This window comes from Branchiostoma floridae, chromosome 4, assembly GCF_000003815.2.
Source record: "Branchiostoma floridae strain S238N-H82 chromosome 4, Bfl_VNyyK, whole genome shotgun sequence".
Classification (NCBI taxonomy): Eukaryota; Metazoa; Chordata; class Leptocardii; order Amphioxiformes; family Branchiostomatidae; genus Branchiostoma; species Branchiostoma floridae.
This window is the reverse complement of record NC_049982.1, coordinates 13,264,317-13,287,015: the sequence shown is the minus strand read 5'-3', so window position 1 is coordinate 13,287,015 and position 22,699 is coordinate 13,264,317. Positions and strand designations below refer to the sequence as shown.

The window sequence follows — 22,699 nt, the reverse complement described above, 5'->3', positions numbered from 1 at the left end:
CTCATGCACATTCTACTGTAGATAATAACTTTTCATAAAAAGCTCAGATAAGTAGATAATTGTACACGTATACTGTAGAAAACTATGCAGATATTATTTAAATTTTGTGAATTTTTCATCAAGTCATCACATACAGCTGCGAAATGGATATTTTTTTCACATCATAACCTTTACCTTTGACCTTTAGAAGCACAGGTCACACAAGATGGCGGCGCTCCTGGCGAGGTTGCGGGGATGTAAGATTTGTCGTTATTTTTTCAGGTTTATGAATAGTTACAGTAAGCAAATTGATTTTTAAGATTATGAAAAGGCGGCTTAAGGGGCACAAAAGCTATCTCTTGGCAAATTTGGCATCCGGTGCTTAGCGTTTATCAGGAAAACCATTAAATTTCACTGCTGCATGTAAGTACGAAACATATATTTTGACGTCAAAAAAGTATCGACAGAAAGTCATCTCTTTGTCAACATTTGTAACGACGGTGACCTTTGTTTGGGCCTTCATATTTGCAAGTATACCGAAGTCACGGGTTCCGCACTGGACGCCCAGTGCGGAATTCGTGGAGAAAATGGCGTCGGCACTCGGGGCCCAGTGTGGAAGAAACTTCCGCACAGGAATTCCAGTGCGGAACGGCTTTATTCGAGTGCTGAAGACCCGTCAGCACTGGAATTCCAGTGCCGAACTCCGCGCAGCACTCGGTTTCTAGTGCCGAACTCCGCGCAGCACTCGGTTTCTAGTGCCGAACTCCGCCCAGCACTCGGTTTCTAGTGCTGATCTCCGCTCAGCACTCGGTTTCTAGTGCGGAAGGGTGGTTCAAAGGTCGTTCAGCTGGTTACCCAGTGCGGAGGTCATTGAGCACTGGATAACCGAGTGCCGATCTACCTAAGTCACGGGTTCCGCACTGGGATTTCTAGTGCTCGGTGACTTTTCGGCACTAGAGGCCGAGTGCTAAGACCACTTCGGCACTAGAAGCCGAGTGCTACTATCATTTTAAGAACGCCAGCACTGGGTTTCCAGTGCTCGTGTCCTCCCATTTGTGATATATATAGCCCTTTTTAGAGTAGTTTTGTACCACCTTTAATACGTAGTGATATCTGCAAACTATCGTCCCGAGAATAAGAACCTGCCGTTGCGAATCATTCGTTGTTACAGAAATACTTCCAGCATAAACCACGATGACAACTTTTTTCAATGTTTATTTCTTCAAGATTTGTGATAGATATAGCCCTTTTTGGAGTAGTTTTGTACCACCTTTAATACGTTGGATTGGTGAAATTTTGTTTCTAACTGAAGAAATAAGCAGGTAAAGTTTGGCAGCCGCGCGCTAGATCGGAGGTACACAGTCCTGGGTTTTGAGTGGTGTGGTTGACTGGTGGTGTGGTTGGTTAACTGCATTTTGTAATTGTCCTAATAAAAGACTGTACGCATAGAAGCTGTTGGGAATTTTTTTACATGATGACGAGTAACTGTGCTCAACAAAGAATAAAAAAATCGATCTATTTCAGGTTGGTTTATTACGAACGCGCGCATGTAAAACACGTATTATAACATAGAAGTCTATGGGAAGAAGAAACTCATCAATGAGACCATAAGGCATAACGTAACGGAGGCTAGCTGTCAGCACTCGGTTTCCTGTGCGGAGTATTTGTCGTCACTGGTTTTCCTGTGCGGAATGTTTGTCGTCACTCGTTTTCTAGTGCGGAATATTTGTCGTCACTCGTTTTCTAGTGCGGAAGTAGTCTCAGCACTCGGTTTCTAGTGGTGATTCGGGTTTTTCGAGTGCTGAAGTCGTCTCACCACTGGGCACCTAGTGCGGACGTATCTTCGGCACTAGACGTCTAGTGCGGAAGGCCCCTTCCGCACTAGACACCGAGTGCTGAGAGAGGAACCCGTGACTTCGGTAGTTTTGCTTCATATTTGTTGAAAGTCTGCAAAGTTGCAGCAGTAGAAATATTTAGGAACAGATTAGGCCTTTACCTTTGACACATTACCTACGTACATAATTTCCTGTCGCTCGCACAGTAACAGTTACAGGTGTAGGGGAAAATATCTGCTAGAGAGCATATATCTGTGCTGTTTTATGATTTTGCATCATTTTATGTCTGATATAATCGTATACGTATTAGTATGTATGCTTTTCACAGTATGATGGATCCTCAAAGAATGCAAGTTTAGCAGAGATCACTATTCAATCACTAGTATATTAGAGCAACCTGCCCTAGGCCATTTAGTTCGTAAAATATGGTAAACGGACTTGATTAAAACAACAAAAATAATAATAATAATCATCTGTCGTATAGAATTAAATTTTGATTGATATTTTATTTTGCCATCAATGGAGCTGGCTTTTGCTTGAATTGATTTGACTCCCCATGGCACTCATGCTGGAGTACAGCATCAGCATGTTGGCATGTAACTGATGTACAATATTCTCTAACATGGTGGCAATGATGTTATAGCCTGTACACTAGTACAGTGAAAAATAGGAATTTTTATGTAAATGAATGTTTTACTTGTGTCATTAATTTTAGAAAAGGTGGGGCTTTTCTACTCCCTTTGATTCCCAAAAAAGAGGTCAAACCCAACCTGTTTAGAAATAACAAACTGTAGTATATTGTTCATAATTGTCCATTGTCACTATGTTTATACCATGTACTTGCAATTAGCCCTCGGGCACGAAATTGCAAATAAACTTCTTATTATTAATTCATTTTTTCTCTTTTCGTGAAAAGGTTGGATGGGGTCATTATGCCGTGGACCTGGGTTTCGCCAACATCACAACAACATCACATCATCCTCGCCAGTCGTCTGCAGGACGTTGTCTCTCTTGAGTCCAAAGGCTCAGACATCAACAGGGGCACAGTTTAGTGCGTTGGGCAGATGTATACAGCGTATGAATGTGCACACCAACAGTAGGCCACTGCATCACCCTTTTGTTGGATCCTTGTGTGGAAGGTAAGCCATAGATAGTCTGTGTAACACATTTACTCTGCTGTCTGGGCTGTAACTGGCCCCTCCCCGCTAGAGGCCAGCACTGTTAGGCTGTAACTTAGTGTAAGGAAGCATGATTAAATCAGGCTAAGAGATAGATTGGAGAATACATTTCCATAGATAACAGAAAATCGTATCAAGAATTTATGCTTGTCATTGCTTGGATAACAGCTGTGTACTGAATTTCTGCCCTTATGTTTCAGGAAAGTGTCACTTCTGAATCCTGTGCAACCTATGGTACAACAGCAACATGTGAGAACCAAAATCTACTTCAGCAGGAAAAGAGGAAGCCCAAAGACAGTGAAGGCAGTGATAAAACGCTTCTATAGACTTAATTGTGGTCTCTGGATACGGCGAAGGGTAGGTCTGAGCATTGGGAATCCTGTTGTTCATATCTGTTGCTGATGTCTGTTCAGATCTTGATACATCTTTCTGCATCTTAAATGTTGATTTTTGCTTGTGCTCACCAATCCTCTGATGTTTATCACAGGCTGGCTACAAGAAGCACTTGTGGAAGAAATCCGCAGCCAGAAAGTATCGTCTTCGCCAACATGTCTTCTGTAACAAGCAGCAAAACCGCCTGCTGGACAAGATGGTCACCAAGTACTGGAAGCAACGCAAGTGGTACATCGATGACCCCTTTGAGAAGTACCACATGAGGTACAATGAGTTTACTGGAGAGCCAGGAAGATATTACAGTAATGTGTACAGCACGCTTAACAACATGATCAGGCACAGGAAGTATGTCAAGAAAGGGTACAGGGCAAAGCTACAAAATGGTGGCAAGGTGACACATTCTACTTATTGGTCATCTCCAAGTCAATAGTCTTGTGAACATGTTGTACTAGTAATGTCTCTAGTGCAGATACCCTTTGTTCTGAGGCAAGTACATACATGTGGCTTTGAAAAATTAGTATGTCGTACCCCATAAGTCGACTTACTTACTCACTCAGCATGAGAATATGGTGATTTTGTCTTCAGAATCAAGAGAATATGAAGATTTGATATGACTATATTGTCAAAGATGTGCTCATGCATGTAGTTCCCCCAAACACTGTAGAAATGTGTGCAACAAATCCTTCTTTAGAAATAGAATCACCAAGTCATCTTGAAATTATGAGTTGAGTAAACAGTACCCTAATGCACTGGTGACTGTTTCTATCACTGTGGAATAAAGTAATGTGGTTGTGTACTGCATGTTATCAATAAAGCACAAACCAACATCTTTTTTCTTACTTGTTTTGTTTAATATCTATTTAAGATATATGACAAACATTCTGTACTTGCAAATTTTCTCCAATGTACTATGTACAAAATATGTTTTATATCATCTGATGATTGTAAGATATTATCTTATATTTGATGCTAACCTTGTAGGCACATGCAATTCAGCAAAAAAAATTTCCATATTCTGCTATCTAATCTACATGGTAGGTCTATGGAACTTTGTGCTTATTTGTAAACATGAAAGGAAGACTTAGGTTGTGCGAATATAGCATCGAGATGATCTTGCTTTCCTGCTGCACTGTATTCCTTCTGCACTGCTCTTGCCATCTAGTGCAGTGCCTGTAGGAGTTTAGCTATGTTGAGGATGGCTAGATGTCCTATGGCCACCAAAATGAACCATTCCCAGAATGCCATACTTTCCTCCACCTGAAATTTACAGATTATAGAATCATAAAAAGCACAGAAAAGAAAGCGTAAAATGGATATACAGTCAAAACTGGCCCAAAGATTATTCAGGACCAATAAAAACTAGTCTATGTGAACAGGTGGTCATTATAGACAGGAAAAGAGTTCCCATTGGTCAAATGGTTTTTGTGGAGGTGGCCACTTTTACAGGGTTAGTTGTATATTGATGAAAGTCTATGGATGAAGTTACCTGCTCTTTTTTATCTTTTAACTCATCAGTAACAGTAGCCTCTGTCTGAGACATATTGTCGATGACGTCACAGATGAGCACGTGTTGATCACGTGCGTTGCCCGCGGCAATGACTCTCCGTTCGTCGTCTGCCTGGCTATCGTTCCACGTCTGTGACGCCTGGAAAATAAACGCATGTTCGTTTTTAAAAAGTCCGTACACGGTAATGCGGTATGCGGGCAATACGTCAAATATGTCAAATGTACGTGTACAACTGTGTTTAGAAATTAGAGTGGATGAATATCAGGTTCAGCAAAGGCCCAAAGTATGTCGTGTTGACGATGACAGGTCACCGGATAGTCTTTTCAGCACCATGGACAGCATTTACTTTCGTCACTCCGGCGCATGTGCATGGAATTATACCCACCACGTCTAACGCCTTCAGGTAGTGCTTCATGTCTGAGTTCGCCATCAGTGCAGGATCATCTTCGATTGCAGCCTCCAGGGCCCGGAGGTTCACACTACACGCCTCAAATGCTATGTTCACCTGTATGGAATAGATAAAAAGTCAGAGAAAATCAGCAGTGTCGATGATACAAGGACTGCGAGTATAACACTTGTCTTAGAAGCAAGTCAACAGCCAAATTATCATCAAGCGTTGAGGAGATGTAGAGTATTTTACAACCAACGTCACTAACCTGCTCGGCGTTGTTTTGAAGCAACGTTGTGATAGATTCCATGATGTCATCTGGGACGGGGCCTCTCTTTTCCATCTTGTCCACTAGTGCTACATACGTCACAACAGAACCTAATGCCTGCAACAGAACGGTCGTGGTGTAGGCATATAGGGTATCTGAAGAAGGGATTTCATGTAGTTATTGTGTCATGTTGAAAGACATTGATGTTATGCAATAAAAAAGAATCTAAAAAGAGCTCATATGAAACTGATACTAAGCTTCTAAAACGTTTAAAGAAATGTCGTATGTGTTTTCATGCCAGTTGCATCTTATCCGACATTTAATCTAATGTATGTAAGACAAAAGTACTGTGTGACCCTAATCTATTGTATGGAAGACAAAGGTACTGTGTATGAAGAATGTACATGTTGTCGTACCGTACACGCCACACCAGCGGCAGTGGCGAGGTTGTAGCAGGCAAGGTTCCTGTGAGAGCTGCGGACACGCCCCGCCAACTGATGACGAGCCCACTCCGGAATGTTCAGTTTTGTCTTCAGATTCTCCACAATTTCTACAACCTGTAGATAAACTATGTTACCATCCTCCTGTCCATTACTTGTAGATGTGCTCCCAAACAGCAGGCATTGTGTTTTGATATGACAGAGAGCGCATTTTCCATACGAAATTTCATAATTCACCTCAATCGCCATGCGCTGCCCAAGTTTGGATGATTAAGTCAAGTTTAGTCAAAGTTTGTATCAGGTACAATGTATGGCAAGTAAAATGGATTATTAACAACTGCAAACTGTATGTCTATACTAGTGTACCAATTAAGTTTCATACATTTGTGTAAAATTCTAATGTATAACCATTTGTATCGAGAACTGAAACGATGGCGGACCGTTTGGGTACATATGGTTGTCTGTATGAACCGATTCATGAAGTGACACAACAATAACACACTCAGCAGTGCTGAAAGATAACCTGTCGATATAATCCCCCAAAATGCCATCCTTTGATTTTGTATCACATGATACTAATGTGTAATTTATAATCGACCCCCAGTAATCCCCGAGTACTGATGGCTTGATATATTACCTGTCGCCTCCCTTCAGGACGAGCCAGGTCAACGGAAACCAGGTTTTTCACCACCTCTAGATCATTCTTCCACCCCCGTGAGAGGAGTGGTCTCGCCTGGGCCATAATTGCTTTCCTGTGAGTAGGTAGGGAACAGACTGCAACCGATAAAAGTGTGCATTGCCTTGCATAGAGTTAATACGTATGACCTTATTTTTGTCAACCATTCCTTATTAATTAGACCTTAGATCCCACAACACTGTTGCATTGGTCAACTCGGTGGACGTACTTTCTCCATAGGGTGCGGTCATGCGCTGCTACTGACATGACTTACATGTCATTCATAGAATAATACCCATTTCCTTTCCGTCCTTAATGATGATTCGTCTTAACGTGATTTTATGCCTGCCCCTGGGACGGGTGTCATCAGGAGCCCATGACATGGCTGTGCTTGCCGTTCTGTCATTGTCCAGGCGCCAGACATGCCCAGCCTCAACTAACTGGCTTTCCCTAACTGACTCGCTGGCTGGAGCTCTAGGTACCCTAGCTATGTCCGTATACCATTAATATGACATGGTCACGCCGGGAGGTGCCTAGGATTGTCCTAAGGCAATTGCAAAGTGCCAAGTGATTGTGCTATCTCTGCAGTGCTTTTCCATTCTACCATTCCATCTTCAATCTAGATCTAGCAAGCTTTCAAATGACAAAAGTAGAACTATCCTACATCTAGGTCAATGTCTAATATAATTGCCTCCTGTGCCGGAAGTTATTGCCTCAGGCGCAGGACTAATTGATTAATCATTGGCTATAACATTTGCGTGTAATCTGCTCACAAGATATAGTGCCTGTCCTGTTGTACATGCGAATGCTTAATAATTCAAAGGAACTACAAATGTCTTTTCCCAAGGCCTAGGAAAAATGTGTTTCAGGTCACGGTCTTGAACATGTTAGGATCGGTAGGTAGGAATTGCCTTATTCTAGTATTTTGGCCGAAGTGATGCATCGAATACAGTAATGTAAAACTGAAGTGCAGCAGGCACTGGCGTTTTCAACATCATGTTGTAATAATACAAAGATACCTACATATCCTTACAGCAACTATTCAAAGCCATAACCCGTTAACAGTGCAAAATACAAGAAGTCTGTTCCGAATGCCACCCCCTCTCAAATACCAGATCCAAAATGCTGTGGATTGTATCGGTCGACATAAAATGGCTAGGTTCGGCTAAGGAGGTTAACCTGCTTGGTTCGGCAATTGTTTGCTAGGGTCGATACAGTAACCGGAAACATAAGATTTTCCCTAGGCCTAACATGTGACATAGATTTTTATTAATATGTAACCACAGAAAAACAACCATTTATAACCACCGACTTCGCTGTCGAAATGAGGACGTGATAATTATCATACGGTACTACCTAGGCTGCAGAGGATAAGCCTTTCTTTCCATTTCGGCATGTCCTTTCCATTGGGATAACAATATATCCCTAATTCAAAACACAACACACCTACCGTTGTGCTATTCACCCTTCTATAGACAATAACCACCACAGAAGGACACTGCGTCATGACATGGCGAGATGTACTGCAGTCACTGCGCATGCGCGTCCCCTGATCGATAGTTGCGTGACTTCATTTCACCGGGTCAGCCGACGTCATTAAAATAAGATGAGGTGATGGAACCTTTGGGGCAAACGTTATTGTTTGAAATGGATTGATTGATGGTGATAGTAGTTTTTTGTGAGAAGGGTAACATCTACTGATATGAATATGACTTAAATATTGCGTTTTGAGATAAAATGTGTTGTTGATCTCGGCTACCTCATAATGGCTTTGATGCAGTTCCCAGATTTAAAAAAAAATTATAGCTTGGATTACGAAAAACAGAACAAAAATAAGAATTCTGATGTCATTGCTAGATGTACATGAAAACATTAATATTCATATGCGAGGTTAGTATGGCCTAACCAAAATGTTGTGCAAGTCCTATATAGTAATTCATGATGACATGAACTTCAGAATTCAAAACAGGGGCAGTTCATTCTAAAGCTAGATTTTATTGGTTATTGATGAAAAGCGTACAATGGAGTAAACCACTGCAGACCAAGCAAACACATGGAACAACTTCAATGGACTGAAGTGACCTAATTTGCTTAGCTGTGTATATATCTCAAGCATATCACTTTTCTGGGATCTTCTCCTTTGCTGACATTTTCTCACTCCATATGTCTACTGCGCCATACAACTACCTCCACTCAGTTCGTATAGCTTGGAAAGAATATCTCTCACCCCTCTAAATTATATAGCAACCGTAATAATAAAGCTTTACAGAAATATCATAAATAGAGTATACAATTAATATATATGTAAGATCGCATCAAGTTTGTCTATGCTAAAATTAATTAGAAATATTTTGATCCTAGAAACAAATAATATTTTCTTGCACTCGAATTCACCCTATATAATTATTTATTATTTATTTATTTGCAAATCCATGCCCGTAGGCTAATTGCAATGATACAGACAGTGAAAAGTAACAAGTGTCTAAGTAAAGTTAATTAATTGCAGTTTTAAGGAGATAGTTTCTTGAAAACAATCAAATCTCTTCGGTAGGTTTTCTACTCCATCACCAAGTATAAAATTTATATTTTTAATGCGACTCTACGATTTTATGTATAAAAGGTAAAAGGTATGAAAATATCGGTTTTAGGACTAAGCATTTTGTATTCAGCAGATAAAGCAAGTCATGGAATATCCAGTTGACTTGTGGAAAGTCGGCAAATTTCTTTCCCCCGGGTTATCTACACTAGACATACACAAACATATACTGTGTACAAAGAAATGGAATACATATCAAGTATGAATAACATAGTAATATTTCTCACTACAAACTGAGGTCTTAGATTGCAAAAAGTTTGCGATAAGTACAGTCACTATTAAATAACAACGATTTACTGTCATCAGCTTGCCTTCATTAGCCATGTGGAATGTATATATACAGTGATACACGGATCAAAGGACAGGCCCACGACGTAACAAAAGATATACATATATGGCTTGTGTCTACGGTATATCCGCGACAAAAAATAGGCCGTGGCTTGTCTTTTGTGAGCGTTTTGCAAAACGGTCTCACCGACAATTCCATTGAGGCCCGTCCCAACCACCACACGTCTGATTTACAAGTAGCCCTTTTTAGTCTATATCTTGCTATTCATAGTATCGAATATGGTTAGAGACCATTTTTTTTTGGTTATTTCTAAAAGCTTTTTTGCTCCCACCAATGTCTTTTGCAATATACAAAACTGTGAATACAGTACACATTGGGATCAAGAATTATAGTCTAATAGTCTTATTGTCATTAATCACGAAGAGATTTAAAGTAGTACAACCTATTGTCTACCGTGCTATGTCTGTAATTACTTCTCACATTAAAATTTCGGTCATCCAATAACAATATTGTATGTTGGAAAATGCTCGACTCCATAGTTACTCCATAAATACGTATAAGTGCATGTATATTTGACAAACTCATTTACCAAAAAGTAAAGTTGTCTGCTAATGAAATACCAATTTGATTATTCAATAAATCTAGAAAGTAAACGATATATGTTTTTATTTTTAAATGACCACAGCGTCGTTGAAAGGTTGTTCAGCTCGATCTTCAGTACGCTTGAGGACGTCAGCGGACATAACATCACGGGCCGCTGATGGGCGGTGTACCTAATGAAAAGGAAACAACAAAAATTGCCACTTAACTTCAGAATGTTTGAATAATAGAATATTCCTGGTGATGATCCTGCGTACAGTATTATCTAGCCTAGTTACCAAACCCCAGCGCGATCTCAAGTATCTATCGTGCAGGGGTCTGGCCGGATGGGATAGGAACTCTTCTCAATGTTGCCCCTTATAGTGGTGGGCAAAAAACTCCACCAATAGAACAGCACAGGATCAGCAGGAGGTAATTACACCCCTGCCATGATTGGTTAAACACCCCCAACTGTACTTTTTGAATCCATAACAGTGACCACCAGAAGTACCTGATTCGCTACTGTGATAGCCTGCTGACCAACTGTGGTGTGTTGTAGCTGGCTACATGTGGTGAGAGTGGTCATCAATCCTAGGTTCTCCTCCCTCTGATCAAGGGCCTTCGAGAACCTTTCTACAGCCATCCTGCCAGACCCCAACACGAAAGATATATCTTGAGGTTGGGGTCTGGTATCCAGGCTAAGTATTATCCGACGAACGAAGACATGTCTGATCACCTTGTCTGTCATTTTTATCATGGATATCTCCATTTGCAAACGCCAAACGGCCGAATGCTAAAGTAATGGCAATGTCGGGACACATACTTTAATGGTACAAAATGTCTAGTTCATAGATCCATCCGATATTTCTACATAGTACATTTCTGTGGGTTTGACCTCTTATTTGAAGGCAGTGGGCAATGAATATTCCCACGTAATGATGGGTGACTTTGGTGATAATAGCAGAAATCATATTCTAATTAGTATCAGTGAGTCACATTCCCATTGCCATCATGCTCTTTCAGTCACCAGAAATAAGTTAAACGTGAGCGTTTTAGATTTACGTTGATTTCACACGTTGCTTATTCATGTTTATATATAAAATGTAGATAAAAACAGTCGTTTCGAGACAATGGCAGTAGCAAGTTAGTTACTAACAATATCACGCACCTCCTGAAAAGTATCCAATGAACCCCAGCGCCATCAGGATCCCAGCTATTGCCAGAATAGCCAGTATCCCCACGCCAATCCAGCCGAACTTCTCATCCACCGTGTTGGCCTGTTTGATCATACGCTGGCTGGGCTCGTTGGGTCGCCGCATGCAGGCCTTCGGGCAGCATTTGAAGCACGGTAAGGTGCAGCAACTGTAAGAAATACATCAAGGCACGGGTTATGGAGGTAGTGGTTTGTTACAGGTTTGAGAAGTGTGCTTCTTGGTCTGTGTCATCGTGGAGATGACAAACATATATACTAGTATGTAAGAAAATATTCGTGTAACAGGAAGAGATCTAAATCCCCTCTCTATTGTTGTTTCTTACTTGTCTATGCATTACCTATACGGTTGATTGATATGGTGGTTTCTAGTGGCGCACACTTTACAACTGTTCTGTTTAGAAAGAACTTATGAAGGATGCGTGCTTAAAAAATAAGTGATGTGGACAATATGCTGACTAAAATAACATTAGTAATGCTTTTGCAAGTTTATTGTCATTGAACTGGAAGAACACTTACATGCAGGCTGGGCAATACCCTTTGTCTTCCGGGTCAATGAGGTTCTGACTTGATGGCGCATGACCTTGGAAGGTGGGTTGTGGTGTTGCCGCTCCTGGTACGTCCACAGCGCCCTGTCCAGGACAAGCGGACAGTTGTTAGAATACGCCAATGATCCATATGTAATGAAGCGCCGGCAGTCTGTTGATTATAGTATTTGTGATACAGGTTGGAGCCAGGTAGAATATGTTCAGAACAGTGCATGCATTCAATCCCCACGTCACACACTCATGGTCTGTTATCTAAGAACAAACATCACAGAGGTTAGAAAGCTTTGGAAAGGCATGGTTAGGTAGATGCAACAAGGTGTGTGTTGTCCCAAAGTGCCCCAAACTAGGCGGCCTCACCTGGGGTCCATCCACTCTTGGAGGAGGGTACTGATAGCTGGGATTGTCAATACTCTGTCGATGAGTGGGGGAGTTGAAGTCAGGCCTCTGAGCAACAACATACACACGTGCACACATGAGTGAGCAATGGGTGACTGTAGAGCGTGTTTTCTGTCCATGGTGTAAACATTAGTAGTATCAGGGTTGCCGAGGGTGTGTCTTCAAAAACGTTGGGTTATAGTAACATCACCAAATGCGACCGGGTTCAAATTTCAGTCGTAGGTAATTTTGTCTTGCGTATATAGAGATCTATATAGTCAGACTCTGTAATATATTTTGTCAACGATGTTACTATTATTACAAAGTAGCCGTCAGAATGTTTTGAATGAGCGCTCAGTAATTTGGAAAATTGCACACATGAACATATCTATAGTGGCAGAGCTCGCTGAAACAAATCAGCCTGACACATAACAATGGTGCCGGCCTCTGCAGTTTATGTCCAACGCCCCTTCTTCGGGCGTCACCCCTCGTGCATTTTTCACTGATGAGTCAGCCCTGGCTGTGGAGGGGCGTAGGTTATTGATGTTTACAACACACAAATGTTGATGTCAGGTTACCTTTATCTTTTTGCTAGAGTTTAATACAAACATATTGGCATATGATAGATGTTAGGTTTGTTTTAATGAGTTATGAATACTCTACCAGCATGTTGAATAAACTGCATGTCTGTTAAATGAAATGCATGTTTGCTGAATAGAATGCAATGCCATGGTCTTAAAACAGTATCACTGTCTCAATGACATTATCTGGTCTTGAAGAATAATCGTTATTTGAGGTTACAGGTATCAGCAACGATAATTAAGTCTATGAATGACGATCACGGCAACAAAGATCATCAGTCAGGACTAAATGTGTTATGGCTATGACGTTGATTCTTCAACTTCAGAATCATGGAATGCAATATTGCCTTTGGGCCACATTCTGCAAAGTAAAAGAATGTCCTCGCGTGCGTACTGCAGCACTTTCTTGGGTGTGTACTTTCTTGGGATTAAATGTATGTATAACCTCTTAAATTTGTTTGTGCGTTATGATTGGTTTACAATGATTATGTCGCGCAGCGTATTTCGGCATTCTTTCCCCAAAATATACGCAAGTTGGACCCACCTGTACATGTTCTAGCAAAGTCGTTTGACTCTAGATCTTGGTGCGTCACCACGCCCAATGGGATAACATTTTGCTTGAGAAACGTATGAAGGTCCTTCCATATCAGAACATGTGTGAGGTAACTGTAGGGTATTAGGCCCAGAACTCGGAGGTCCTGGCCATGGTATGAGTTCAAATCCTGTCGTGCTATCGATCTTGTGTGCTTCAAAAACGCGCTTTTTCGCCACCTTTCCTACTTTATTCCTACACTATTCCTAATAATTTAGGGACGTCCCTAGCATAGAAAGTTAAATGGAGGTACCGTGTTTGGGAGAGCCACCCCTCGGCCTCGAGCACGTTCAAGAACCCAGTCCAAGAATTACAGTGTATCGCAAGCAGTATAAGGTCTTTCCTGATGTGATTGGATCTACACCATTCCGGACTCAGTGGGGTAGGGAATTTCCCCAACAGTCTTTGTAAATCCTGCTTTGCCTTTAGCGTCCGTTAGTCGACCTAGCCTAGGCTTGATGTTACGCTGCTACAGGGAGTGTTAGTTCAGTCCAGGGGTGATTAATGTAACCTTGCACTGGGCAAACTCGTTCAAAAGACAGGACGATTGTACAAGATGTTATTGCTGTGTCCATATAGCAAGAAGATTGGTATGTGCCTAGCCAACTTGAAGGTAAATCATCATCAATTATAAAATGGTCATTGATACATAGATGATGATCTTCTCTTAGATATGCTGTCAATCAGATGGAGTGTAAGTGGTATGTGTTGTGTGGATGGGATCGTGAAGAGTCTGTAGGTGTGTTAGTTTGATATGACAAACGTAAGAACGTACCTGGTAGTCAGGCGTGTCCATGTCCGGACCATGAGCCGCTACAGCCGCTACTGCAGGTGCGCGCACTGCCGGACCCTCCATACTTCCCCTGGGAGCCTCCACACCTGGTGCTTGCATCGAAGGACCTTCTAAGCTACCTCTTGGTGCCTCGACGTATGGTGTTTGTACTGATGGACCATCGAAGCCGCCTGGAGCTTGGAGTTGTGCACCCTGTACGGGATACGGTACCGCCCCCTGAGGTGTCCTCGTCTTTGGCCTCTTCGGTTTCCCAAAACATCTCTGACAACAAGCCGGGCTGCCGTCTGGGCTCGAGGCGTGGTGAACATGTCCAGCAGGCCTAGGAGCTGGTGGTTGTACATCTGCCCTTGGTATGTTGGGGTCGTATGATATATTCCCTTCGGGGCCGCTCATTCTTGGTGCATTGATGTTGGGAGCATCCATGTTAACGTTCGGATTGCTAAGACGTGGTGCCTCAATGTCCGGAGCGTTGACGTTATAATCCGGACCACTTAACCGTGGTGCCTCAATTTCCGGAGCGTTAACGTTATAGTCCGGACCACTTAATCGTGGTGCCTCCATATCCGGAGCGTTAACGTTATAATCCGGACCACTCAATCGTGGTACCTCAATTTCCGGAGCGTTAACGTTATATTCCGGACCGCTTAACCGTGGTGCCTCAATGTCCGGAGCGTCGATATTTACATCTGGACCACTTAATCGTCGTGCCTCAATGTTCGGAGCGTCAACGTTATATTCCGGACCGCTGAATCGTGGTGCCTCCATATTCGGAGCGTCAATGTTATAATCCGGACCGCTTAATCGTCGTGCGTCAATGTCCGGAGCATCAATGTTATAATCCGGACCGCTTAATCGACGTGCCTCAATATTCGGAGCGTCAATGTTATAATCCGGACCGCTTAACCGACGTGCCTCAATGTTCGGAGCGTCAATGTTATAATCCGGACCGCTTAATCGACGTGCCTCAATGTCCGGAGGGTTGACATCTACATCTGGACCACTGAAACGTCGGCCTTCGATTTCCGGAGCATCCGGAACGGAATACCTGGGAAGGTCAACTTCAGGCGCCTGTGGTGCTTGAAATGGAGGAGGTGTGGGCACACGTGGGGGTGTGGGCATGCGTGGAGGTGTGGGAGCATGTACTGACGGCGGGGTTGGTACACGAACTGGCTCAGGAGGTGGTGGCGGAGGCGGTGCATGAAACACCGGTGTTGGAGCATGGATGGGCTCAGGGGTGGGCACACGTGGTGGTGTGGGTGCGCGGATCGGTTCGGGGGTCGGTATTCTTGGCGGTGTGGGTGCGCGGATCGGCTCAGGTGTTGGTACTCTCGGTGGTGTGGGAGCTCGAGCACGGATCGGCTCAGGGGTTGGTATTCTCGGCGGTGTGGGGGGAGCCACAGGTGGAGGAGTCGGCATGCGGACTGGTTCAGGCCTGTACACGTCGGGGGGAGTGGCTGCCCGGATGGATGGTGGTGTGGGAACACGTGGCGGCGTGGGCATTCTTACAGCAGGTGCCTCATGTACAACAGCTGAGGAGGCCGCCATGGCCGGAATTGGTGTGATGGGCATTCTCGCAGACTCCACGCGGGGTGGGTCGGAGGCAGCCGGTACTGGTGCCCTGATGATCGGCTCGGACATCGACGGCCCTTCGATCGCAGTCGACTGAGGTGCCCATATGTACGAGGGGTCGGGTCTTGAGTGACTTACGGAGGTGGGTTCTGGAACACTCATAACTTTGGGTGCTTCTGTTCTAGGTGCGGGCCTATGAACCTCAGGGCGTGCTCGGTTGTGATCTCTAACCTTTACACTTACCCAACTGTCATCAATGACCGACTCTTTCCTCGTTATTGGAGTCTCGACCCGATGAGTTGCCCTCTCCCGGACAGGTTGCCTTTTCGCCGTCACCCAAGGAGCTTCGTCCACACGGCGTTTGCCGGGAGCCTCCACAATTTTGCTGTACTGTACCAGGCGGACTGGCTGGTCGTCCCTTTGCCGCGGTGGCTCAGCATGGCGATGCACGGTGCCATACGGAACAATCTGTTGGTATGGTTGATACCTATCTCTGGGGGGATCCCTGTACATCGTTCGCCTTCCCATGGAATGATACTCTCGGTACGGCCCGGTGATCTTACGGTAGTCCCCGCTCACCTGCCGCACACGTTCCCTAGCAGGACCTCCATTCATGTACTTGGGGCGCTCGTATTCCCGATACGCGCTCCTTGGGGCATAATCTCTCGAAGTGTACCGTGAGACGCTGATTTCTTGCAAAGTCCCGGCGCCATTTCGGTACCCATTGTCCAGATCGCGGACACTCTCGTATCCGGTGTCCAGCCGGGTCATTTCGATGGGATCTGCCCCGTAGCCAGCCGTCCGGTAGCTATACATGTCGGTGTCGTCCCAGTCTCCCACCAGCACCTCAACTTCTCCCTCCCCACTTACAGAGCCCCCGTGCTGTAAAGGTAACAAACATCGAGTTTAGCACAGTACAGGAATTACACATGAGCGTTGCTTAGACTGCTAACATACGAACGTAAGAATATGGTGGCTCAGATGTTCTCACCACTAGACGCACTCTCTGACCCCACCGATGAGGTCACTTCTCAAGGTAGTGCTGTGGCTTCGTTGGGGTTTCAATTCAAATTCGTCTAACAGAAAGAAGCTAGAATAAATTCTATATTTTTTTCTGTGATTCATCGATTGTTAAAAAAACACCAATGGCGATGCAGCTGACCACCACAGCAACGTGGTTCCAAACAACTGGGAAGCTAGGATATTTGCCTTTGTTGGTCGTATTCAAAAGGATAACGTTCCTGTCCAGACAATAGGTCTGTTTCGTCGACAAAAGATGTTGAAAAAGACAAAATATAACAATATAGTGCAAAACAAATCAGTAAAAGAAGAAAAAACCAATTCAAATCTAGAAAAAAAGTTTAAACAACAGAGTCTTATTTTTTTCTCGCATCGAACGATTGTGACTGTGCATCAAGCCTTGCAAAAGAATATAATGTGACGGTCAACTTTTGTTATTCACTTTTTATGCCTAAAGGATAAAAACCAAGCTACCCAGATGTGTTCAACCTTGCACAAGATGAACACATCCCCGGAGCACGAGCACATGCACATACTACAGAAGTAAATCATGCCTGGGTCGGTGCGCTAATCGTGAGGTACCCTCCGGCGACCAACACAGAGTTGACTGCACAGTGACAATACACGCGGGGCTCCGGTAGGGGAACTGCGTCTAGTGCTTGAGTGTACTAATAGCTTGGCAATGTTGTATGATTTAATTTGTTTACTTAATGGGATAATGGGCCCTGAACTGATTAAAACAAATATCTTAAAGACACTTTACAAAACTTATAAAGGAAAAAGTGCCGAAAGCCACTGTGGTGGTAATTTAGCCTAATTGCGTTGCTAATCATATTGTGTCGCTTGAGAAAACTCTGTGAGAAAAGTACTACTCTCTGTACTGTACATGTTGCCCCTGTCACACACAGCCGACCATGGACTTCCGACCTTCTCAAGACAATGGTGGGGAGATAGTCGTGTAGAGGCTAATTTTGGTAGCCTTGTAGAGGCAATTTTGTCCACGGTTGTGCCCAAAACAGATCCGATTCGACAGGACTTGAAACATTTTGATGATGCACACAACAATTGTGAGAACGCCTCACGCCTACATGCACATGCTGTCAACTGTGGACGAAGTCGTCAATAATTGATTCATAACGAACGCAATGACGATATGGCATCTTAGGTTTCTGAACGAGTATGAACATGACAAGCTTAAATAGATATCATCTTAATGGTAGAAAAGATTGATAAATACCGATTCAATTAGCTACAACGTCTACTAAATGTTTTAATAGCAACTGTGATGCGGTCATAAAGCGCATTATCGTATTACACAATATATGTTTTGAGCGTCATCAGGAATGTCAACGATTAGGTTTCCAAGTAAGATACAGAAACAGACAACAGTTGATATTTTGTGTCTCCATTTACAAATCAAATTCCCCACGGTTTTGTGCGATAACTCTGTGGCTTTATGTGCCTGTAATGTGCGGGTAACTCGAGGGGGTGTTGTCCCGGTTAACTGGCTGTGTCGGACAAAAATGTGACCTTTCCGCACCTTCAATTGTGGAGGTCAACGAAACAATGCCGGTCTTCTTTACTCAAAAAGTGCATGTCTTCGCCGCAGGTCATCAGCGGATTAGTATCATGATACCATATCACATGGAGAGGATATTATGCCATTATTGAGACAAACGAATCAAACTTGAGATCTTTCTCGAACGAGCATTGACGTTCTAGAAACCTTCTGTTGTCAGTTGCAGGTACAATAAGATAATTATTCTAAAAGCATTGGGGCCATGCCCCAAAGTTCAAAAGTAGGCGTGTCCTAACCAGTTTCTCCAAGAAATAAACCTCACAAACATGTAGTGAAATTGGTGAGAAACAAACAAACAAGAAACCATGTTAATTTTGAACACAACTCCATGGTGTATATGGGCTTTACAGACTTTCAAAGCCTCTTTATTTCAAGAGGTATGTCTAGCCTGGACTAAACCTATGATGTACAAACGTCTGCTGTGCATGATTATAATGCTACGTACGCTCTGCTTCATTGTTAGTAATGTTACTCGCACCACCGGTCACGCGAGCTTTATGTCTCCCAATGCGCAGTTGTGAAACAGGAAGTTTATGTCTCTTCATACCTGTTCACCGGAGAGATTCTGCTAGTAGCATATGAACATATCATTGGGTGTCTAAGATGGCGGACAGGGCGTAAAAAATCCTTGCCTAATTTGGGAGTATTCCTAGAAAATCTCCTGTAGAGGGTGGGTCTTAACGAGGCATTGTGACAAAGACAGAAAATTGTTCTGGCCTTGTGAAAGCGTCTCATGCATAATTTACGCTTTGTGCCACCAATTTCGGCCAGGGAGAAAATATCATTAGCAATGCCCATGTTCCCTCTCCATATAGCTTGACAACACGTTAAGAACGTTCCATATTTTGGCTATTGCAATTGTCAATATACTGTTTGTATAGCTAGATCCATTGCTACGCAGGGTGCAGACCATGTCACTTAAGGCACCACCATAAGTATTCCAGCAATGCACCCGCCTTCTTGTCATATCTATGGGGCATGATGACGCGTCGTAAGCCTTTGTTGAAACGTCGCGGGACAAAATGCCTTGACTCACCGTTATCACAGGCATGTTAATGCCGGTTTCCTCGCGACGCTACCCGGAGACACGGCGTCCCGTCACAGAACAGGGCAGTAGGCGCTGAATCTCCCCTCTGGGTCCCCGCCTGGACCGGCTTTGACGTACGTCACCACACCCGGTCTTAAAAATACGGCTGAACAAAAGAGCGCAAGGGACGCAGGGACACTGACTCAGCCGAGCCTTGGGAGTTGCCCCGCTAAGTGGATGTCTCTGTGACGATGCGCCACGTCCTTATTGTGACACACCCTTTGAGGAATGTTGCCATTAGCGACGATAGCTCTCTTTCTGCTACATGTGTACATCCTATGCTGCATTGGGACACTGAGAAACATCGCGCGTATCATAGCCTTTGCCATAACTTTCCCTTAATGCATTGTTTGTTATGAATAATTTTTATCGCCATAACGCCACTTCGTTTATGGTGACCGAGCTAGTCTCATACTTAGAGGTGCAATGGCCCCGAGGCATCTAGGAACCCTTGAACTGGTATGTGGCCATACCTATCAGGGATGAATTGTTTTACGCTATTGCTATAATATGATCGTTGGACATACTATCACACGAAACATTTCACTCGCTACTCTGTAGATCCGATATATATTTTGCAATTTATCACACGAACAGGTATATCATCATGTCCAATTGCGAGAAGGGGGAGGTGTGATATTATCATTATCATCATCAATGAGATTCAATGTCGCGTCAAAAATTGATGCATTCTTGTTAACAATATTTCTCTATCGAATGATCTCATGGTAAAAATATCCAGGTATAAAGCACGTCCATAGGTTGCTGCCAGAGGCGATATTAGGGACGGACCATTGTGGACATGGTAGGAGAGGATCTGTGACATTGCTGAATGTCGCTTCAGTCACCCTAGGAGATAAAAAGCAATGGAAAGACTGCTTACATTCTGTAGCATACACTACCCCCCTCCCCCCTCGCTTCAAGTTTCATCCAATGTGCCAGACAGAACAGTGTGTGGAGATTTTGTGGGAACTGTTGTCCCACTCTGGTCGGGGAAAATATTCTACCCGTAGGCAGAACATATGAGCACTACATAATGGGACATTGTCTGTCGTAGTACCGCTCACGGTCACCCGCATGTGAGGGGGAGGGGCAGTGCAAAACTTCAACAATATGCTTTCTTCACTTTGCGGGTATCGTACAACAGCTTAAGCCGATATCATACCAATACTTCCGCCATAGACCTCAGACATGTAAAATGTGCTACTTAAAATCTGATGGCAGCGGAACTGAGGAGCGCAGCACTGCATGGACAGGTCTGGAGCTCTCCGTCCAGGTGAAGCTCCAGAGGTCAGGGTGTCCCCTGAAGTACTGACTGACCTTTCAGTTTCCCTGACCTGTCGTCTGTACTCAATCTGTACGTACGCACAGACACGCAACAACGCCATTGTTCATGACTGCCCTGCACGTACCCAGGCGTTGATCACAGGGATGAGAAGACTACAGACAACTTTTGTCGCGTCAGAATGACGGGGTCTTCAGAAACAATTGAAAAGTAACTCACCTGGAAACCAAGAGAATAGTCCTACTTCCCAACACGTCCGATCCAGTTGGCGGGTCTAGTTCACAAGTAAGCTTATATCAAGCCAGGACTGGTAGATAAACCAAAGTGTGCCGACTGTGACTAGTCGAAAATTGAGGGCGAGGTCAAACAAAACTTAGCGGAGTGAAATGATTTTAGAAGTTGATAGACGGCTTCGATGTTTACCGACGCGATGAATGGAGTTTTGGTCCCACAAAAGACGGCACATGTTTTCATGTGAAAGTTGTGATTTTGGGTGGTACCACACTTCTCTAATAAGGAATACCCCCCAAAATTATCAAACCACTTTAGCCCTTCTGAAACATCAAATGAAACAAAGTTGAAAACAAATAACACGGACTGGATATCATTATGCTAGTCACGTCTCATAATCAGCCTCTAATATTCTAATTGTATTACGTACAAATATTCATTTGGCAAGGTGGGTCACACAGAGAGACAACTAGAGAAGGATTTTCTCCACAAGTCTGACCTCCCACCTTCGGAACACATGTCAATCATCGCTTTGTGTTCTATATCACTTTGAAATAGCAGACTGGTGTAAGTTAAGTGTCAGAAGTTATTGTTAGCTGTATAAGCACGGTGACATTTCTGTGCCATTACTCTGATAGTATGAGCGGGTTGACGGGGAGAAAGTGGCTCAACAGGTTGGGCGAGTTAGTGACGCGCTGTGCAGGTGTGGCAGTGGTTGTCACGCACACTGATATTTTGCTCATAGCTAACTTCAAAGGGATCTTTACAAACTTTTATCCCTTCACAACAATGTCTGCCGAACACTCGCCCACCTGGTGCTTTCATTGTATATTATCCACTGTCCTACCCTTAAAAAAAGAATCAAATAAAGATTTAGGGGCTAATGTTTAAGCAAAGCATTCACGGAGTACGTTTTCCTAAACACGTACGGGCTGCAGTGTTGAACAGAGCTTCACAGTCGGGAGTCCAAGTGTAGAAAATGATTTGCCTGGGCTTTGTGGTGACTATTATCAAGTCAACCCGAGTGGACCGAGGTTAGATTTGCTAACATTCCACAGCCCCAGGACTACAAAAGCTTGTAGCGCTAGTGTATGCATGTGTGCTATATACAGGGAGGATGTGTACGGTAATGAACAGGAATCGGGAGTTGGACACAACCATTTTCAGCTAAATAGCAGCTTTCTGAAATATCAAGGCGTCAATTGTGGCAAACATCTCCATAGTTGAACTACATGTACTACTGTACTTCGTCTGGTGCCACTCGCTAGCGCTCCCTGTCTGGTGCTGTATGTACTGCATACGTAGAAACGTTCACCTCACCGACCTATCCTGTCCCCCGACCTGACCTAGTCGTTTTGGTGTGTGTGACATTGAGACATAATTACATGTAGATAAATATCTGTTTCAAGATTTGTCTTTGTGCCGCTGTAGTCAGCATGTCTAGAAGAGTGTGGGGTGTCAACAACTGAGCAAAACAAAAGTTCATCAGCAGGCTCATCGGATAAAATGACCCTTCACATATCTGTATATTGGGAATTGTTCCACCAAATAAAACTGCACTAACAGTAAAGTCAAAAGAGATGTTTTGTCGGATGAGTTTGCTATGGGTATGTTCAGAGTTTGTCCATTTGTCAAGGAAGGCTCTCTGAGTGGCCGACAGTTTCAGCTGTATTTATGCTGTTTTCCACAATGTAGCACATA

At 43.6% G+C, this 22,699-nt stretch overlaps 3 protein-coding genes across 8 annotated transcripts; 1 reads left to right on the top strand and 2 right to left on the bottom strand.

Moving 5' to 3' along the window:
* Positions 1-88: 88 nt before the first annotated feature.
* LOC118414888 (39S ribosomal protein L35, mitochondrial-like) lies at positions 89-4,210 on the top strand. The gene is made up of 4 exons (XM_035819168.1): positions 89-236; positions 2,731-2,953; positions 3,193-3,349; positions 3,480-4,210. The coding sequence occupies exons 1-4, from the start codon at positions 206-208 to the stop codon at positions 3,813-3,815; spliced, it is 747 nt and encodes a 248-aa protein (XP_035675061.1). The 5' UTR covers positions 89-205; the 3' UTR covers positions 3,816-4,210.
* Positions 4,211-4,406: 196 nt separating this feature from the next.
* Positions 4,407-8,207, bottom strand: LOC118414889. Of its 3 annotated transcripts, none has more exons than XM_035819169.1 (7): positions 8,115-8,207; positions 6,626-6,740; positions 5,965-6,105; positions 5,549-5,665; positions 5,278-5,397; positions 4,872-5,030; positions 4,407-4,642 (listed from the first exon to the last, which is right to left on the bottom strand). In XM_035819169.1, the coding sequence occupies exons 2-7, from the start codon at positions 6,728-6,730 to the stop codon at positions 4,544-4,546; spliced, it is 741 nt and encodes a 246-aa protein (XP_035675062.1). In that variant the 5' UTR covers positions 6,731-6,740; positions 8,115-8,207; the 3' UTR covers positions 4,407-4,543. The 3 variants fall into 3 exon arrangements, with proteins under 3 accessions (XP_035675062.1, XP_035675063.1, XP_035675064.1); XM_035819170.1 differs by having other exon boundaries at positions 6,626-6,762; positions 8,115-8,182; XM_035819171.1 differs by lacking the exon at positions 6,626-6,740 and having other exon boundaries at positions 8,115-8,182.
* A 1,578-nt stretch (positions 8,208-9,785) lies between these two features.
* Positions 9,786-21,317, bottom strand: LOC118414139 (proline-rich extensin-like protein EPR1). 4 transcript variants are annotated; one of them, XM_035817962.1, is made up of 7 exons: positions 19,432-19,655; positions 15,617-16,678; positions 14,210-15,568; positions 12,244-12,330; positions 11,858-11,970; positions 11,297-11,490; positions 9,786-10,322 (listed from the first exon to the last, which is right to left on the bottom strand). In XM_035817962.1, the coding sequence occupies exons 1-7, from the start codon at positions 19,444-19,446 to the stop codon at positions 10,297-10,299; spliced, it is 2,856 nt and encodes a 951-aa protein (XP_035673855.1). In that variant the 5' UTR covers positions 19,447-19,655; the 3' UTR covers positions 9,786-10,296. The 4 variants fall into 4 exon arrangements, with proteins under 4 accessions (XP_035673855.1, XP_035673856.1, XP_035673854.1 ...); XM_035817963.1 differs by lacking the exon at positions 19,432-19,655 and adding an exon at positions 20,987-21,317 and having other exon boundaries at positions 14,210-16,678; XM_035817961.1 differs by having other exon boundaries at positions 14,210-16,678.
* Between the last annotated feature and the right edge of the window lie 1,382 nt (positions 21,318-22,699).

What these genes read in the sequence shown, in the direction of transcription:
- LOC118414139 (XM_035817961.1), bottom strand. An exon ending in TGGACACGCCTGACTACCAG is followed by an intron (nt 12,331 to 14,209) that starts GTACGTTCTTAC and finishes GTTGTTGCTCAG; the next exon opens with AGGCCTGACTTCAACTCCCC. An exon ending in GGGTATTGCCCAGCCTGCAT is followed by an intron (nt 11,491 to 11,857) that starts GTAAGTGTTCTT and finishes TATTTCTTACAG; the next exon opens with TTGCTGCACCTTACCGTGCT.
- LOC118414888 (XM_035819168.1), top strand. Translation starts at nt 206, where the DNA reads ATGGCGGCGCTCCTGGCGAGGTTGCGGGGAT. An exon ending in GTTGGATCCTTGTGTGGAAG is followed by an intron (nt 2,954 to 3,192) that starts GTAAGCCATAGA and finishes CTTATGTTTCAG; the next exon opens with GAAAGTGTCACTTCTGAATC. An exon ending in GTCTCTGGATACGGCGAAGG is followed by an intron (nt 3,350 to 3,479) that starts GTAGGTCTGAGC and finishes TGTTTATCACAG; the next exon opens with GCTGGCTACAAGAAGCACTT.
- LOC118414889 (XM_035819169.1), bottom strand. Translation starts at nt 6,730, where the DNA reads ATGGCCCAGGCGAGACCACTCCTCTCACGGGGGTGGAAGAATGATCTA. An exon ending in GTCCTGAAGGGAGGCGACAG is followed by an intron (nt 6,106 to 6,625) that starts GTAATATATCAA and finishes GTTTATCTACAG; the next exon opens with GTTGTAGAAATTGTGGAGAA. An exon ending in TTCAAAACAACGCCGAGCAG is followed by an intron (nt 5,398 to 5,548) that starts GTTAGTGACGTT and finishes TATTCCATACAG; the next exon opens with GTGAACATAGCATTTGAGGC.